The sequence below is a fragment of the Natrix helvetica genome (assembly GCF_964273705.1).
Source record: "Natrix helvetica genome assembly, chromosome: 2".
In the NCBI taxonomy this organism is placed as follows: domain Eukaryota; kingdom Metazoa; phylum Chordata; class Lepidosauria; order Squamata; family Natricidae; genus Natrix; species Natrix helvetica.
In genome coordinates this window covers 291,318,273-291,337,588 of record NC_138552.1, presented here as the reverse complement: position 1 = coordinate 291,337,588, position 19,316 = coordinate 291,318,273, and the positions used below count along the sequence as shown (strand labels likewise).

General features: G+C 45.1%; 1 protein-coding gene across 1 annotated transcript in view; it reads right to left on the bottom strand.

Moving 5' to 3' along the window:
• The window catches only part of VMP1 (vacuole membrane protein 1), a 168,263-nt gene that overhangs the window by 68,600 nt on the left and 80,347 nt on the right, over positions 1–19,316 (bottom strand). The window contains exon 6 of the mRNA XM_081945481.1: positions 14,391–14,558. Within this exon, the coding sequence (XP_081801607.1) occupies positions 14,391–14,558 (168 nt within the window). The remainder of the gene's footprint in view (positions 1–14,390; positions 14,559–19,316) is intronic.

Below are 19,316 nucleotides of genomic sequence, written 5' to 3'. Positions count from 1 at the left end.
AGTCTCAGCATCTTTTTTATATCGTGGCGACCAGAACTGAATGCAGTATTCCAAGTGTGGCCTTACCAAGGCATTATAAAGTGGTATTAACACTTCACATAATCTTGATTCTATCCATCTGTTTAGGCAGCCTAGAACTGGGTTGACTTGTTTGGCATCTGCAGCATACGGCTGGCTCATGTGATGTGGGAGCCCACCCCAAGCCCACCTTCCCCAAAAAAACCAGGAAGAAGGAAAGGTAAGAGGGATGGGGGGAAAATCCAAGGCCTTATAAAGTGGTATTAACACTTCACATGAGCTTGATTCTATCCCTCTGTTGATGCAGCATGAAACTATTTTGATATACACACACTGGCCTCTCCCTGCACTGTTCAAAAACACTTCCACCGCATACATCCTGGTGGTTTATCTTCTTGTTATGACTGACCCGCATGGGGGAGAGGGCGATATGGAGAAAGTCTTCGGCTCTGAAAGGTGGAAATTCCCGTTTGAATGAGAAAACCAACTCAACAAAGAGGAGGTGCAGAGCTGAGACCACTGATTCAAGAGTTTGAAAGGGGGTTGGTGGGGGGGAAGATTTCTGAGGCACGAGGACCATCTCTTTAGGCTGTCCCAGAGGTGCTTTTCAAAAGGCAACTGGACTTTCTTGGGGTTTTTTTTCCCCCTTGAAAACATTTTGCTTCTCATCCAAGACCAGGGGAGAGACATGATAGCAGTGTTCCAATATTTGAGGCGCTGCCATAGAGATGAGGAGGTCAAACTATTTTTCCAAAGCACTTGAAGTCCAGACAAGGAATAATAGATGGAAACTGACCAAGGAGAGATTCAACCTCCTTGAAAGAGTGCAGAGAAGAGCAACAAAGGCGATTAAGGGACTGGAGGCTTAAACATATGAGGAAGGGTTGCAGGAACTGGGCATGTCTAGTTTAATGAAAAGAAGGACTAGGGGAGACATGATAGCAGTCTTCCAATATCTTAGATAGATAGACAGACAGATCCTATCTGAGTCTTTGAGAAGACTTTTAAGATTCAGAATAATGGAGTTGGAAGGGACCTTGGAGGTCTTCTAGTCCAACCCTCTGCCTAGGCAGGAAACCCTATACCAGGGGTGTCCAAACTTGGGAACTTTAAGACTTGTGGACTTCAACTCCGAGAATTCCCCAGCCAGCATGGCTGGCTGGGGAATTCTGGGAGTTGAAGTCCACAAGTCTTAAAGTTCCCAAGTTTGGACACCCCTGCCCTATACCATTTCAGACATAATGTCTGGAGGCAGTTAACAAACCTGACCGTGAGAACGCCGTATTTTGGGAATCTCTATGGGGCCTGGTCTACCTCAAAGGGCTGAGAAGATGGAGGAGATGCCCACGTAAGAGAAGTGGAGGGAAATGATATACCCCGAACTGACGAGAAGTAAAGCACCACCTGCTCGAAAGGCCCATCGCCCCTCCAAGCATATCTTCATAAATTGGCCACACAGCTCACAAGCCGGGAGCAGGCGCACCGCAGAATAGTCCCCTTAGGAGGAAGTGGCATTAGCTGACTCAAAGCAAGCTAGCCAGGCTGCATTGGTGCAGGGGAGGGGGAAGCTTAAACATGGCTGGGGGACAAGCAGGGGGAAGGTAGGTGACCGTTTGCTAGTCTTCACGTGGGCTTGAAAGAAAAAAAAGTTCAGATCATAAACAGGTGGAATGAAAGTTGAAACCGAGGCGAACCTGCCCACATCAGAAGCAGGTGCAAGCTACAGTTACGCACTTATGTGCTGCAACAAGTCGGTTCCTCCACCACCACCATTCTCTCTCTCTCTCTCACACACACACAAACAAAATTGTGGTCTGGCTCTAAGAGAGTATTTAACAAACAGCGCAAACAGAAATACCGTATTTTTCGGAGTATAAGATGCACCGGAGTATAAGACGCACCAAGGTTTTGAAGAGGCAATTTTTTTTAAAAAAGTAGGTAGGTAGATAGAGGGATAAAGAGGGAGAGAGAGAGAGAGAAATACAGTAGGTAGGTAGGTAGGTAGGTAGGTAGGTAGGTAGAGAGAGAGAAGGCAGGTAGGTAGATAAAGGGATAGAAAGAGAGAGAGAAATAGAGAAATGCGGTAGGGAAGGAGGGAGAGAGAGAGAGTCTATGTAGGTAGGTAGATAGAGGGATAAATAGGGAGAGAGAGAGAGAGAAATACAGTAGGTAGGTAGGTAGGTAGGTAGGGAGGGAGGGAGGGAGGGAGAGAGAGAGAGAGAGAAGGTAGGTAGGTAGATAAAGGGATAGAAAGAGAGAGAGAAATAGAGGGATAGAGAGAGAGAAATAGAGAGGGAAATACAGTAGATAGATAGGGAGAGAGTGTATGTAAATAGGTAGATAGAGGGATAGAGAGAGAAATAGAGAGAGAGGGAGAGAAATACAGTAGATAGATAGGGAGAGAGAGAGAGAGTAGGTAGGTAGGTAGATAAGAGGGATAGAGAGAGGAGGGGCAAAAATGAGCAAAAACAGCCTGTTTTTCGAAAAAAAGAGCCCTTTTTCTTCAAAAAAATTGCATGCATAGCCTTTAGGAGGCTTATAGAGTGCTGCTGGGGGTGGGGGGGGGGCAAGAAACGGCTCACTTTTTGCTCATTTCTGCCCTCCCCAGCCCCCAGGAGCTCTCTGGAAGCCCCCATAAGGGTATGCATGGCCATTTCGGTAAAGGGGGCAGGGTTTCGGGAGGCAAAAAATGTTGTATTCGATGTATAAGACGCACCCAGATTTTCAGCCTCTTTTTTGAGGAAAAAAGGTGCGTCTTATACTCCAAAAATACGGTAGATGTAATTTTACAAAACGTAGAGGAGCACAGAAAAAGAGCCAGAAACAATCGCATCTTTAATAAAAGCAAAACAACGTTGGGATTTCCATAGGAATGTTTTTGTTTCTTTGTTTGTATCCTTCATTATTTCTTTACAAAAAAACCAATGCGGTGAACATAGCCAAAACAACTTCCGCTTCCTATTTTCCCCATCACAACAATCCTGTGAGGGGAGTTGGGCTGAGAGAGGAGGACTGGTCCAAAGACAACCAACTGACTTTCACAGCTAAGGCGGAATTAGAACTCATGATCTCCCAGTGATTGGGTTAAAGTCACCCAGCCTGCTTTCCGGCTAACACAGAACTAGAACTCACAGTTTCCTGGTAACTGGCACAAAGTCACACTGCCGGCTTTCATGGCTAAGGCAGGACTAGAACTCACTGCCTCCCAGTGATTAGTCTAAAATCACACTGCTGGCTTTAATGGCCAAGGCGGGACTAGAACTCACTGTCTCCCAGTGATTGGTCTAAAATCACCCAGTTGGTTTTCATGGCTAAGGCGGGACTAGAACTCACTGTCTCCCAGTGATTGGTCTAAAATCACACAGCTGGCTTTCATGGCTAAGGCGGGACTAGAACTCACTGTCTCCCAGTGATTGGTCTAAAATCACACTGCTGGCTTTCATGGCCAAGGAGGGACTAGAACTCACTGTCTCCCAGTGATTGGTCTAAAATCACCCAGTTGGTTTTCATGGCTAAGGCGGGACTAGAACTCACTGTCTCCCAGTGATTGGTCTAAAATCACACAGCTGGCTTTCATGGCTAAGGCGGGACTAGAACTCACTGTCCCCCAGTGATTGGTCTAAAATCACACTGCTGGCTTTCATGGCCAAGGCGGGACTAGAACTCACTGTCTCCCAGTGATTAATCTAAAATCATCCACCTGGCTTTCATGCCTAAAGTAGGACTAGAATTTACTGCCTCCCAGTGATTGGAGCAAAGTCACCCAGCTGGCTTTCATGGCTAAGGCGGGACTAGAACTCACTGCCTCCCAGTGACTGGCCTAAAATCACCCAGTTGGTTTTCATGGCTAAGGCGGGACTAGAACTCACTGTCCCCCAGTGATTGGTCTAAAATCACACAGCTGGCTTTCATGGCCAAGGCGGGACTAGAACTCACTGTCTCCCAGTGATTGGTCTAAAATCACCCACCTGGCTTTCATGCCTAAAGTGGGACTAGAATTTGCTGCCTCCCAGTGATTGGAGCAAAGTCACCCTAAGGTGGGACTAGAATTTACTGCCTCCCAGTGATTGGAGCAAAGTCACCCTAAGGTGGGACTAGAATTTACTGCTTCCCAGTGATTGGAGCAAAGTCACCCTAAGGTGGGACTAGAATTTACTGCCTCCCAGTGATTGGAGCAAAGTCACCCTAAGGTGGGACTAGAATTTACTGCTTCCCAGTGATTGGAGCAAAGTCACCCTAAGGTGGGACTAGAATTTACTGCCTCCCAGTGATTGGAGCAAAGTCACCCAGCTGGTGTTCATGGCTAAGGCCATGACTAGAACTCATGGTCTCCTGCGTTCTATCTAGCTTGGTGCCGTAACCACTAGGAATCAGCCAAGATTATATTCTCACAAATGATGCAAGCCCTACCCTTCCTGAATTCCACTGAAGTTACGATGACTGAACCCCAAATAGTGGGAGTGAACGTCAGCTGCTCACCCCGTTTCCCTGAAAATAAGACCTCCCCGGATAATAAGCCCAATTGGGTTTTGAGCGCATGCACTAAAATAAGCCCTCCCTCCAAAACTAAGCCCTTCCCTGAAAATATGGCAACAAAGCAGCAGCCAGGAGGTGACCATGCTCGCCGCCTCCTGCACCTCAAAAATAATAAGAGCTCCCCGAAAATAAGGCCAAGCGCTTATTTCAATGAAAATAAGACCCATGACTTACGACCATGATGAGCCTGCTCAATTACGGTTATAAGTTGAGGACTAGCCAGGTAAAAAATCTGATTGATTCTCTGCAGAGCGTGCAAAAGGAACACACCCTTGCAGGGAGAGGGGCGGCACTCAAATTTAATAAATATAGGTGGTCCGCGACTTGCAAGTCCGTTTAGCGACCGTTCAAAGTGACAATGGCACTGAAAAAGTGACTTGTGACAGCTTTTCACACTTACGACCATTGCAGTATCCCCATAGTCACGTGATCGGATGCTTGGCAACCGACTCATATTTGTGACGGTTGCAATTCCCCGGGGTCGTGTGGTCCCCTTTTGCGACCTTCTGACAAGTCGAGGGAGAAGCCAGATTCATTTAACAACGGCGTGGCTCACCGAACAACCCCAGGGATGCACTGAACAATTGTGGCAATGAAGCTGGTCAAATAAATGGGGCAAAACTCATTTAACGAGCGTCTCACTTAGCAACAGAAATTTTGGTCTCGATCGAGGTCGTAAGTTGAGCACTCCCTATACACGAAATCCCACTTCAAAGTTCGCTTCACAAATATCTCGCTTAGCAACGTACATTTTGGGGCTTTTGCAAATCGAAATAAGAAAGGAAACCCCTGCCCCCTTCTCCTTGATTTAATCCAGCTTCCTTCATGCTGATTGGGGATTCTGGAAAAAACGCTTTCCCAGCACATTTGGGAATGCTTACTTGCGGGGGGGGGGGGGGGAATGATTATTATTATTTGATTAAGCAAATGCCTTGTCACGCCGTGGCTGGCTCAACAGGATTGATGGGGGGGAATTCTGCAGGACGAAGAGGAAGCTGTCCCTTCTTAGCAACGTTTATTTTTGAGGGAGGACAAAAGAAATGAATACAAATGGGTGGACAGCTGACAGCTTGCTGGAAGAAAGAAGCTGGAAAAGCCAGCCAGAGAACAGACTTGCTTCTTCCTGGCTAAGCAATTAATTTGCAGCAGCTTCTTGGGGTTTGGTGATGTCATTTATTCAGGGAAAACAAATGTGTTTTCCACTGTAAAAAGAAAAAAAAAAAGAAAGAAAGAGGGAAGTCTTTGTTTTGGCTTAGCGTTGCTAACAGAAGGGAAAAATAAAAACGCTTTGCACTAGAAATGAACTTTCCCTGAATTTGTCCGGTCACATGCCGTGAGTTTGCAAAAAACAGAATGCGTGCAGAACGCATTGATGCCATGCGAAACAGATGCTCTGCTAGAGCATTTGTCAAAGAGTTGAACGCTGCAGCTGTCTAAATTTGGACGCCCTCTTATAACATGACTGATCACCGTCACCTGGGCTCAGGTGCGCCTAGGTCCATGATGGCGAACCTGTGGCATGCAGAGTCCTCTCTGCGGGCACGCCAGCCGTTGCCCCAGCCCAGCTCCACCATGCATGCGTGTGCGCCTCCCACCGACCAGACCCTAACCCTCCCAAACAGAGTCAGTTTCTTTTTTAAAAACTCTTCTCTGATATCATAAAGTTCTCAAGGAAAAAAAAAAGGATGACATCAACTTTCTTTCTGAAGAAAAAGCAGCTTCGGAAGCCCCCTGTTTGCATCTTGTTAGTTGTCTGTTGTCAATTTTTAAAAATTAATTCTGGGGAAGTTGTTTTGAAAATGTGCTTGCCCTCATCCCTTTTCCAGACGTTAAACAGAGTCCCAGCTGCAGCTTCTGAGTCACGGTGACTAATCCAACTCACTCTTTCAGCAGTGTGTGTGTGTGTGTGTGTGTTTGTGTGTGTGTGTGTGTTGCACAGTACAACAAAAATTGCTCTGAGCATGCGCAGAAGGCAAAGATAAGATGGGGCCGCCGAGGGAACCAGTTCGGGGGCGTGCCAAGTTACTATTGGTTGAGCTGAACCGGTAGGAACCCACCTCTGATGTGTGTGTGTGTGTGTCTGTGTGTGGGCGCGCATGTATATACATACACATATGTATGTACATATGTATACACACACACAAACATACAATACAATAGTAGAGTTGGAAGGGACCTTGGAGGTCTTCTAGTCCAACCCCCTGCCTAGGCAGGAAACCCTATACCGTTTCAGACAATTAGCTATCCAACATCTTCTTAAAGACTTCCAGTGTTGGGGCATTCACAACTTCTGGAGGCAACTTCTGTTCCACTGGTTAATTGTTCTAACTGTCAGGAAATTTCTCCTCAGTTCTAAGTTGCTTCTCTCCTTGATTAGTTTCCGCCCATTGCTTCTTGTTCTGCTCTCAGGTGCCTTGGAGAATAGTTTGACTCCCTCTTCTTTGTGGCAACCCCTGAGATATTGGAACAATAATATCATGTCTCCCCTGGTCCTTCTTTCTTATGTATGTATGTAAGTGTATATGTATATCTATATTTATAAAGGTAAAGATTCCCCTCCCCCATACACTATATTGTCAAAAGTATTCGCTCACCCATTCACATAATCAGACTCAGTTGTGAGCGAATACTTTTGGCAATATAGTGTATGTGCCAGTTGTTCCCGGCTCTAGAGGGGGCATTCTCCCAAACCCTTTGTGTGTCCCGTTTTTGCGAAAAATGAGACATGTGGGGCAGGGAGGCCAAAAATGGCTGTATTCGGTGTATAAGAGGCATCGAGATTTCCATCCTCAAGTGCGTCTTATACTCCGTAAAGTACGGTAATCGATGAATAAACCTGTTTTTACTGGGAACAAGCCTTGCTGGACGGTAGCGAGAACCACAACCGTGTGCCTGTTGGATGGATGTGAGGACACATGCGTTTGTGTTGCCGGCTTCTCCAGTTCCAACTCTAATGAGGACAAAGGGGGGAAAAACATCCAGAGGGGCCATTTGCCAGACTCTTTAACTAACGGGAAAGAAGCAAGCAGGGGGGGGATGTTTAAGGCTCGGTAAACAAAACTAAGCAGAAAACATGTTGTGACATCAGATAACGAGAGAGATTCCCCCCGGGGGAAGCACAAGTCATACGACACTTCTCCGGTAGCAGCCAAAAACAGTTGGTAGCTCTTTTTATTATTATTTTTCTTGGAAGACGTCTCCCGTGCTCGGCTGGCCCCATGGAGGAGGCACCCGAAAATATTCCCAAACTGCTGTTCCTATTTTGGCTACTGCCTTCCTTCCTTCCTTCTTTCGACGGCCGTGAAGCAGGAGCGAATGGCAGTGTCTGTGGTGGCTCTTGGTTAAGAGCCCACAAATAAACACATCTTCAAACCGTGCGCGATGGGAGCGCGACATCGGCGTGGCCTCAGCGCAAGCAACACGGGTAGTCCTCAACTTAAGACGCCAGCTGCGTCCAAAATTGCTGCGGCTAAGCTTTGACTCAATGTGCACCTTTTTTTCTAAGTGGTAAAAAACAATTCAGTACAGGTAGGCACAATGATAATATATCTGCTGCAACATTCCGCATTGGCGACAGGAAGGGCATCCAGCCAGTAAACATTCAGCTCAATTCAGTTGCTCCGACTCCCCCTCACGAGGGATTATGGGGTCATTAACTGTCGGCTAGTCCTATGACTTAAGACCACAATTGAGCCCAAAATTTCTGTTGCTAAACGAGAAAGTTGTTAAGCGGATTTAGCTCCATTTTACGACTTTTCTTGTCACAGTTTTGTTAAGTGAATCACTGCAGTTGTTAAGTTAGGAACACAGTTGTTAAGTGAATCTGGCTTTCCTGTTGTCGCAAAAGGGGATCGCATGACTCCGGGACATGGCAATCCGTCATAAATGTGAGTTAGTCGGCAAGTATCTGAATTTTGATCATGTGACCATGGGAATGCTGTAATGGTTGTAAATGTGAAAAATGATCATTTTTTTCCAGTGCCGTTGTAATTTCAAATAAAGAATAGAATAGAATAACAGAGTTGGAAGGGATCTTGGAGATCTTCTAGTCCAACCCCCTGCCTAGGCAGGAAACCCTATACCACTTCAGACAAATAGTTGTCCAATCTCTTCTTAAAAACTTCCAAAGTTAGAGCATTCACAACTTCTGGAGGAAATTTGTTCCACTGATTAATTGTTCTCACTGTCAGGAAATTTCTCCTTAGTTCTAGGTTGCTTCTCTCCCTGATTAGTTTCCTTTCATTACAATACAATAGCAGAGTTGAAGGGACCTTGGAGGTCTTCTAGTCCAACCCCCTGCCTAGGCAGGAAATCGTATACCACTTCAGACAAATAGTTGTCCAATCTCTTCTTAAAGACTTCCAGTGTTGGGGCATTCACAACTTCTGGAGGCAACTTCTGTTCCACTGATTAATTGTTCTAATTGTCAGGAAATTTCTCCTCGGTCCTAAGTTGCTTCTCTCCTTGATTAGTTTCTACCCATTGCTTCTTGTCCTGCCTTCAGGGTGCTTTGGAGAATAGTTTGACTCCCTCTTCTTTGTGGCAACCCCTGAGATATTGGAAGACTGCTATCATGTCACCCCTAGTCCTTCTTTTCATTAAATTAGACCTACCCAGTTCCTGCAACCGTTCTTCATATGGTCACTAAATGAACTGTTGTAAGTCGAGGATTATCTGTACATCCAAAAATATGATAAATTTACACACTGAGTTTCAGTGCCTGCATAATGACCCATTTAGAATTAAATGTTTGGGCATGATCTTGCTGTTTCCTTCCAACGTCTGGGATTTCACTCGGTTTCCACAGATCCAGAGACGAACGTGGCAGTGGCTGAAATCCAGCAGCCAATTAGTGTAAAGACCTCTCAGACCAATTTATCTGTGGACTAGGACAGTGTTTCTCAAACTTGGCGACTTTAAGTCCTGTGGACTTCAACTCCCAGAATTCCCCAGCCAGCATAGCTGGCTGGGGGATTCTGGGAGTTGAAGTCCACAGGACTTAAAGTCGCCAAGTTTGGAAACACTGGACTAGGAGAACCTCAGTATGATGGAATGTTATCCGGAATGCCAAGAGGGAGGAGCCACATTCCAAAGGAGCCAGAGACAGTGCAGTTCAGGTGTGCCAATGGTTCTTTTTCAAGAGGCAACAGGACTTTCTTGGTTTTTCCTTAAGACATTTCGCTTCTCATCCAAGAAGCTTCCCCAGTTCTTTGGCTTCTTGGATCTTCGCTTCTCATCCACTTCTTCAGTTCTTCAGCTTCTCGGACGATTGTTTCTCATCCAAGAAGCTTCTCCAATTCTTTGGCTTCTTGAATGACCTCTTCTCATCCAAGTAGCTTCTTCAGTTTTTCAGCTTCTTGGATGATCGTTTCTCATCCAAGAAGCTTTTTCAGCTTCGTGGATCATTGCTTCTCATCCACTTCTTCAGTTCTTCAGCTTCTTGTATGATCTCATCTCAGAAGCTTCTTCAGTTCTTCGGCTTATTGGATGATTGCTTCTCATCCCAGAAGATTCTTCAGCTTCTTGGATGATTGCTTCTCATCCCAGAAGATTCTTCAGTTCTTCGGCTTCTTCGATGATCGCTTCTCATCCAAGAAGCTTCTTCAGCTTCTTGGATCATTGCTTCTCATCCGCTTCTTCAGTTCTTCAGCTTCTTGTATGATTGCTTCTCATCCCAGAAGATTCTTCAGTTCTTTGGCTTCTTGGATCATTGTTTCTCCTCCGCTTCTTCAATTCTTCAGCTTCTTGGATGATCTCATCCCAGAAGCTTCTTCAGTTCTTCAGCTTCTTGGATGATTGCTTCTCATCCCAGAAGATTCTTTGGCTTCTTGCATCATTGCTTCTCATCCGCTTCTTCAGTTCTTCAGCTTCTTGGACGATCGTTTCTCATCCAAGAAGCTTCTTCAGGTTCTTGGATCATTGCTTCTCATCCGCTTCTTCAGTTCTTCAGCTTCTTGTATGATCTCATCTCAGAAGCTTCTTCAGTTCTTCGGCTTATTGGATGATTGCTTCTCATCCCAGAAGATTCTTCAGTTCTTCGGCTTCTTCGATGATCGCTTCTCATCCAAGAAGCTTCTTCAGCTTCTTGGATCATTGCTTCTCATCCACTTCTTCAATTCTTCAGTTTCTTGGATGATCTCATCCAAGTAGCTTCTTCAGTTTTTCAGCTTCGTAGACGATCTCTTCTCATCCAAGAAGCTTCTTCAGTTTTTCAACTTCTTGGATGATCGTTTCTCATCCAAGAAGCTTCTTCAGCTTCGTGGATCATTGCTTCTCATCCACTTCTTCAGTTCTTCAGCCTCTTGTATGATCTCATCCCAGAAGCTTCTTCAGTTCTTCGGCTTCTTGGATGATCTCATCCCAGAAGCTTCTTCAGTTCTTCAGCCTCTTGTATGATCTCATCCCAGAAGCTTCTTCAGTTCTTCGGCTTCTTGGATGATCTCATCCCAGAAGCTTCTTCAGTTCTTCAGCCTCTTGTATGATCTCATCCCAGAAGCTTCTTCAGTTCTTCGGCTTCTTGGATGATCGCTTCTCATCCAAGAAGCTTCTTCAGCTTCTTGGATCATTGCTTCTCATCCACTTCTTCAGTTCTTCAGCCTCTTGTATGATCTCATCCCAGAAGCTTCTTCAGTTCTTCGGCTTCTTGGATCATTGTTTCTCCTCCGTTTCTTCAGTTCTTCAGCTTCTTGGATGATCTCATCTCAGAAGCTTCTTCAGTTCTTCGGCTTCTTGGATCATTGTTTCTCCTCCGTTTCTTCAGTTCTTCGGCTTCTTGGATGAGAAGCGAAATGTCTTCAAGGAAGAACCAAGGAAGTCCAGTTGCCTCTTGAAAAAGCACCTTTGGGACAACCATGATCTGGATGACTGAGAATCTCCACAGATAGTATCTGTGAGAGAAAGAGGGTGAAGATGTCCCTTCCCTAACGGTTCCCAGAGTACAGGTAGCCCTCAACTTACACCCAATTCAAGTGACCGTTTGACCTAACAACGACACTGAAAAAGTGACTTATGACTAGTTCTCACACTTATAACCATTGCAGCGTCCCCATGGTCACATGACCCAACTTTAAATGTTTGGCAACTGGCATGTATTTATGACGGTTGCAGTGTCCTGGGGTCATGTGATCCACAAGTTTTGCGACTTTCCTACAAGCGAAGTCAATGGGGAAGCCAAGTTCACTTAACAACTGTGTTACTAACATCACAACTTGTAGTGTTGCACATAACAAATACGGCTGGGGCAAAATTTACTTCACAACTGTCTTGCTTCCAACATTCACAACACTAACTTGCTAGTGTTGGATGTTCCTTTCTTCTGTTTTGCATTTCATTTTTGTTGGTCAAAGGAAATAAATATGTTGGAAAAAACCTGAGTGGCTTGGTTAGCAACAGAAATTTTAGGGTCAATCATGGTCATACTTCGAGGAAAATCTGTATATCTATATGTTCTGACCCCCCTCTCGCCACGCCTGTGAACAAGCCAGAACACAGGCTTGGCTGTTTGCCACTGTTTAATTGCAAGATTTACTTTACTTTACTTTATTTCGTATTTCTAGACCGCCCCCTCTCCCAAAAGGGACTCGGGGCGGTAACAAACCCTTTGGCTGAGGGCCCAGATAACTCACGTACAAGAAAAACAAACCAGATATTCAAACACGGCTCTAAGACATAGATTTTCTTCACTGCTAATTTCAAACGGTTGTTTCCTGCAAATGTCCCCTCCCAACGCCTCACCTATAAGCTCTCTTGGGAGGGGCCAATCCACAACCACCTGAGCTGAATTATCTTCTATGAGCCTGCCATAGAAGCAGTAATTGCTGCTTACGTTTCTCAGCCCTTCTCACTCTAGCATCAGGGACAAACTGCCTTTGATCCTCCCTACTGCTCCATGCCTCAGGCGCCTCCTGGTGGCCAACCAGCCACTCTGGTCCCTGCTCTGAGTCTGAACCCTGCACAAGGTCCTCCACATCGTCCAGGGCAGACTCAAATGAACCCTCGCTATCTGAGTCCATCAACAGCTCAACCGATCCTTCTGGGCCACAACATGTATATGTATAAGTATATGTATAAAGGTAAAGGTTCCCCTCGCACATATGTGCTAGTCGTTCCCGACTCTAGGGGGCGGTGCTTATCTCCGTTTCAAAGCCGAAGAGCCAGCGCTATCCAAAGACGTCTCTATGGTCATGTGGCCGGCATGACTAAACTCTGAAGGAGCACAGAACATTGTTCCCGTCCCACCAAAGGTGGTCCCTATTTTTCTACTTGCATTTTTTACCCGCTTTTGAACTGTTAGGTTGGCAAAAGCTGGAACGAGTAATAGGAGCTCACTCCATAACGTGGCCCTAGGGATTTGAACCGCTGAACTGCCGACCATTCTGATCAACAAGCTTGGCGTCTTAGCCATTGAGCCACTGCGTCCATGTATGTGTATATGTGCAGGGAGTCTGCTTTAGTTCACCAGGATTTTTGTCCATAAGTGAGAAACAATAAAGGAATATGTTTACAATAATAGAATCTTAGAAGATTCTTCTAATTTCAGTGTGTGTTTTGTTTCGCTTTTGGAGCCTGACATTCAGGAACCCACTGCTGTGGCCCGCCAGCAGCCAGCGAAGCTGGCAGCAGAGTCGGACAGTGAGGAGGTTGGGGAGGAACATCAGCCAGTCCTGGAGTCTGGGGAAGGCTCGGAGGAGGGCTCTGTGTTGGAGGCAGAGAGGGGGCCGAGGCCGTCCGACACTGATCAAGTGCCTTCGGAGCTAGACAGCAGTGAGGCAGAGGAACAGCTGGAGCCTGTTCCCAGTGTGCGCATGTGCAGAGCTGCCAGAAGAAAAGAACAGCTAAGAAATGAGGGTCGACTTGGGAGTAAAGCCACAGGTGGACGGTGAATGGCCCCTCCCATAGGAAATAAAAAAGGAGTGAAAGGGGAGTGGGCTTTTGCAGGAGACAATGCGTTCATTCGGTCATTAGATTTGTTTCAGGAGTGTGAAGATCTGTCCGTGAATCTCAGAGACTCTGTGCCTAGTCTTTCCTTGCACAGCACCTCGTTTGGAAAATATTTACATGGCAGCTTTCCAAGCTAGATAAGGTCTGTGGCCATAAATTCACCTTTGAAAGACTGTTTTCCAGGCCTTGCTGAAGGGGAATGAGAGGAATTCACATTCGTTTAAGAAAAGGGGTTTTGTTGAGATCAGGAATCTGTTTTGTGCTTTTTGGGGAAGCCGAGGTCAGAATACCCACCATTTTTATCAGCACGCTGACTCCTGTCACTACGTTAATTGGTTTGTCAACTTGAGCTTATATTCTGAGTTATACAGTAGAATGGATTGTTTCTTATCTGACAATGATTTACTGTGCATGTCTCATAATACGTCACACATTCTTTACCTCCCTTCTGATCTTCCGTTTGCCTGCCGAAGGAGGTGGGCAACACAGCTCTGCTAAAATGTAAGTATTTAGATAGTAAGATTTGTATTTTATTTTATTTCATATTAAAGTTGTTTTATTAGAATATGTTCTCGGGTTTTATTTTTCTGCTTATCGGAGATATGCTTCTTGGAAGGCCGACGTTTCACACCTCGTTAATTAGAAGGGGGGAAACTCCCACCTTCACAACCCCAACCATTGATGCAATGTAAGCAAATTCTATAGCACAAGCACCTTCAAACTTGATAACTAAACTTTGTGTGTGTGTGTGTGTGTGTGTGTGTGTGTGTGTGTGTGTGTTGCTCAGCCTGGCTGAGGAATTCTGGGAGTTGAAGTCCACTAGTCATTACGTTCCCAAGGTGGGAGATCCCTGCTGTAGCACAAGTACTTTATGCCACAATTTATGGCACTCTTACCCACATGCAGGCTTCCAGCCTGACTTTGGACATGATGGTCCATAACGAAATGGATCCCTGCACTCCCTCTTTGTCGGGGCAGATAATCTGATCCGGGTAGGGTGGCTCGGGAAAATTCACCGTGTTACATTCGTAAGCGGCGAGCGTCACCGATGCTATATGTGGGCCCTGCAGAGGGGAAAAAAGAAGGCAGAATTCAACAATCGGTGGCAATCTATTTTATTTGCCGTAAACAAACAATAAAGGAGAATATTTGTAGCTCAGGAGTCTTTCGTTCTCTCTGAGTTTACTTGTTCATTGCCCAACTAGGTAACATCATCAATAGCTATTAACAGCATCTATAGACTAGCCGTATATGGCGCATGGTGGTGCAGTGGTTAGCAATAGCACTTATATACCGCTTTAAGGTGCTATACATCCCTCTCTAAGCGGTTTACAGAGTCATCCTATTGCCCCCAACAATCGGGGTCCTCATTTTACCGACCTCGGAAGGATGGAAGGCTGAGTCAACCTTGAGCCTGGTGAGACTGGAACTGCCAAATTGCAGGCAGTCGGCAGTCTGCAGAAGTAGCCTGCAGTACTGCACTCTGACCACTGCACCACCATGGCTCGTTAGAATGCAGTACGGCAGGCTAATTGTGCCGATTGCCAGCAGTTCGATTCTCACCAGCTCAAGGTTGACTCAGCCTTCCATCCCTTCAGAAGTTGGTAAAACGAGGACCCAGATTGTTGGGGGCAAGAGGCTAATTTTATAAAACGGCTTAGAGAAGGCTGTAAAGCACTATGAAGTGCCATTGCTATGTAAAAGAGACAATCAACTACCCAAAAAGGGAAGAAGCAATCCGCACCAAGACCAGCAAAGATTTACTCCAAGTTTAAAATCAGACCAACAATCAGGCAAACAATACCCCAATCAGGAAACTGCAGAAATGGATAGATTAACCCTTAAAATTAAGGAGAAGGAAAAAAACTGAATATTTTTTAACCTGGGATTTGTTTTACCAACAGCTAACTAACAGAAACAGAAGTTAGAAATTTAAATGTATGCAGACATATTTTTTTTACATTTAATAATAATAATACAATACAATAGCAGAGTTGGAAGGGACCTTGGAGGTCTTCTAGTCCAACCCCCTGCCTAGGCAGGAAACCCTATACCGTTTCAGACAAATGGCTATCCAACATCTTCTTAAAGACTTCCAGTGTTGGGGCATTCACAAGTTCCGGAGGCAACTTCTGTTCCACTGATTAATTGTTCTAACTGTCAGGAAGTTTCTCCTCAGTTCTAAGTTGCTTCTCTCCTTGATTAGTTTCCACCCATTGCTTCTTGTTCTACCCTCAGGTGCCTTGGAGAATAGTTTGACTCCCTCTTCTTTGTGGCAACCCCTGAGATATTGGAAGACTGCTATCCTGTCTCCCCTAGTCCTTCTTTCTATTAAACTAGACATACCCAGTTCCTGTAACCGTTCTTCATGTTTTAATCTAGTTTAGTAATAAAAGGAGACTGCCAAAGAAGCCAACAGCCCAGCCAATGGTCTCTTAAGAGCATCCCCACCAAAACTGACAGTGCAAGGCATATCATATAGAATATAAACTGAGAGCAAACCACGTTCTCTGACCACGTTCGAGCACTGATGATGTTACCTTGTTGGGTCATGAAACGCCTGCAAGAAAAGAAGCAAGATCACAGAGCACCAAAGACCCCCTAATAAACAAACATAAAGTTCCTGTTATAACCTCGTGCCCTAACCTAGAGTGCCCTCAGCATTGGGACTCCAATTCCCATGATACTCCAAAACAATTTGCTGGAGTCCGGCCACAGTACAAAAGACATTTTCGTCTCCTTTCATTAATTACAAGGCAGAATTGTGCTGAGGTCTCCAGAGAGCTATTTTTTTCTGGAGGTTTTTTCTTCCTCTCCACCTCTGCCCACCCCGTGACTCAGAGTTCGTACTGGCAGCAATACTGTGGGGTGGTGGAGGCGGTGGGGAAGTCCTGGCCAGTTTCCAAAGCTACCTTCCCTTCCTAAAGAACAGTTCTCGGGGAGATAGAGGAGGGGGGAAGAATATAATGCAATAAACGCCAACAAGAAAGCGTGACTGTGTGACTCACTCTTCTACTCCTTACCTTACAGGACAAATTTTATTGCTGCGTGGCCAGTTTAACCCTGGGAGGATGACTCCCAAATGTCTGTCCAACAGTCACTCATGAGGTCATCACAACGTGTTGGGGGTGGGGGTGGTAAGCCTGGGACAAATTATTTGTTCCCTCTCACTGAATATTCCAGATGTTGACTTACAGCAAGGGTCAAAGGTGTCAGGCCTGGAAGCCATCGTTTCCAATGGGCCTTCAGACTTGCCACATTCAATTCTGTGGGAAACTAGGAGGGGGGAATTATATGGAGTGGGGGAGATATATGCAGAGAAGAGCAACAAAGAGGATTAGGGGACTGGAGGCTAAAACATATGAAAAACGGTTGCAGGAACTGGGTATGTTTAGCTTAAGAGAAAGAAGGACTAGGGGAGACATGATAGCAGTCTTCCAATATCTCAGGGGCTGCCACCACAAAGAAGAGGGAGTCAAACTATTTTCCAAGGCACCTGAGGGTAGAACAAGAAGCAATGGGTGGAAACTAATCAAGGAGAGAAGCAACTTAGAACTGAGGAGAAACTTCCTGACAGTTAGAACAATTAATCAGTGGAACAGAAGTTGCCTCCAGAAGTTGTGAATGCCCCAACACTGGAAGTCTTTAAGATGATGTTGGATAGCCATTTGCCTGAAATGGTATAGGGTTTCCTGCCTAGGCAGGGGGTTGGACTAGAAGACCTCCAAGGTCCCTTCCAACTCTACTATTGTATTGTATTGTATTGTATTGTATTGTATTGTATTGTATTGTATTTTATTTATATATATATATATATATATATATATATATATATATATATATATATATATATATATATATATATATATATATATATATATATATATATATATATATATATATATATATATATATATATATATATATATATATATATATATATATATATATATATATATATATATATATATATATATATATATATATATATATATATATATATATATATATATATATATATATATATATATATATATATATATATATATATATATATATATATATATATATATATATATATATATATATATATATATATAGTCTAAATAACATTCCCTTCTCAGTGAGTCAAGGGCATCTTGCCCTCCACCTGGAGGGGTGTGACTGGGAGACATCTCCGGTTTTGGATGGTGCCCGATTGGATCATATGATGGACAGGGGCTTGGACGTCCATTTGGGTGGGGAAAATTTGGAAGCATTCAGATTCGGGTTTTTCCAGATGTGTCAATATGATGTCTCTAATAAAATGGAACTTTGAAGAAACTCAAGCCTAAGAGTCTTCTTTCGTTGGTGGTGTTACTTGGAACCCTGGCAGAAGGTGAGGGTTTCTTTTTTTTTCCCTTCCAATGACCTGCTCCCTGATTTTCCGGCAAGAAAGGTTGTAAAATGGGGTAAAACTCACTTGCTTAACACAGTTAGAAATGTTGGGCTCGGAGTTCCGGTTCCGGCGGCGGCGGCGGCGGCGACGGGCAGCTCTTTGCCCGCTCCGGCTCCCCGGTGGGCTTCCCCACTCCTTGGGGGGCACAGGACACCCCGCAGAGGGGTCCTGCCGGAGGGGCGGCATCGCGGAGGACTCCTGCAGCGGCGGCGGCCGGCGGGAGGTCTCTTGCGCGCCCAAGGCACCGGGGAGCAAGCTCGGAGGGCGCTTCGCGTTCCTACGCCTCGCGCCTCGCTATAAGCCGACTGGAGAATGCAACAATTGAAGGAAGCAGCTGCAGTGCGGTGAGGTTGCTTCTCTCTTCATCCCTTATTCTGCATGAAGATTTACTCAGCCTTTTAAAACTTTAAAATAACTTTCGGAGCATTTTGGAGGTGCGGCTGGAGGGAGGGGGGTTTCCCCCCCCCCTTGGACAAGCGGCGAGGAACAATTTTGCTCTCAGCCCCTGGGGAAGGAGGAGGGGAAGGAGGAGGGGGGAGAGCCAACGAATGAGCCTCACAGGCTGAGATGATTTTCTTTTCAATTTAATCCTACATATTACAATGATTTGAGGACTTTTGGAACTTTTTAAAACTTTGTTATGCCTCTGTGCCCAAAACTGGCAGGGCAAGATGGCACACTTCCGTTGTCTTTATGAACTCTGAAACCTGACTCCACCTTTAAAATTCAGGCTTCCGGTCTTTGTCTCCGTGTCTCCCAGAGGAATCTCTTGTGGATTGGTATTTTTTAAACCTTCTAGGGGAAATTTTCTATCTATTGCCAGACTTATTGGAGAGACTCTCTTCTGCCTGGTTCTTCTGCTCCCGGATTCACCTGGCTACCCTTCTTTTCTAACTGTTTACTTCATATTTGGACTGAACTTCTAACGTTATAAAGGATGGCATCCAAAAGACCCCCTCCTGGAAAACCTGGCTTTGCCACTTCTGCTCCAACATCCGCAACATCCAGTCCAGCCACACAGTCAAAGATAACAGAACTGATGCAACATAAGACTACAGAGATGGACTTTCAACAAATGCTTCAACAAATTTTACAGGGCCAGGAGGAAATCAAGAAACAGCTAAGGGAAATGAAAGATGAAATTAAAGAAAATCAAGCCCAAATATATAAGAACTCACAAAGACTGAATCTTGTGGAAGGGGGGGGTGGAGGAGGTGAGGGGGGGGGTAGAAGCTGTGCAGAAAGGGAACAAAGATCTTGACATCCAACAGATGAAAATAGAATTTGAGAGAATGTCCTATTACCTTAGATTTCAAAATGTTATAGAAGAAGATGGGGAAAACATAAGGGACATCATGATAAACATCCTGGCTGACTACACACA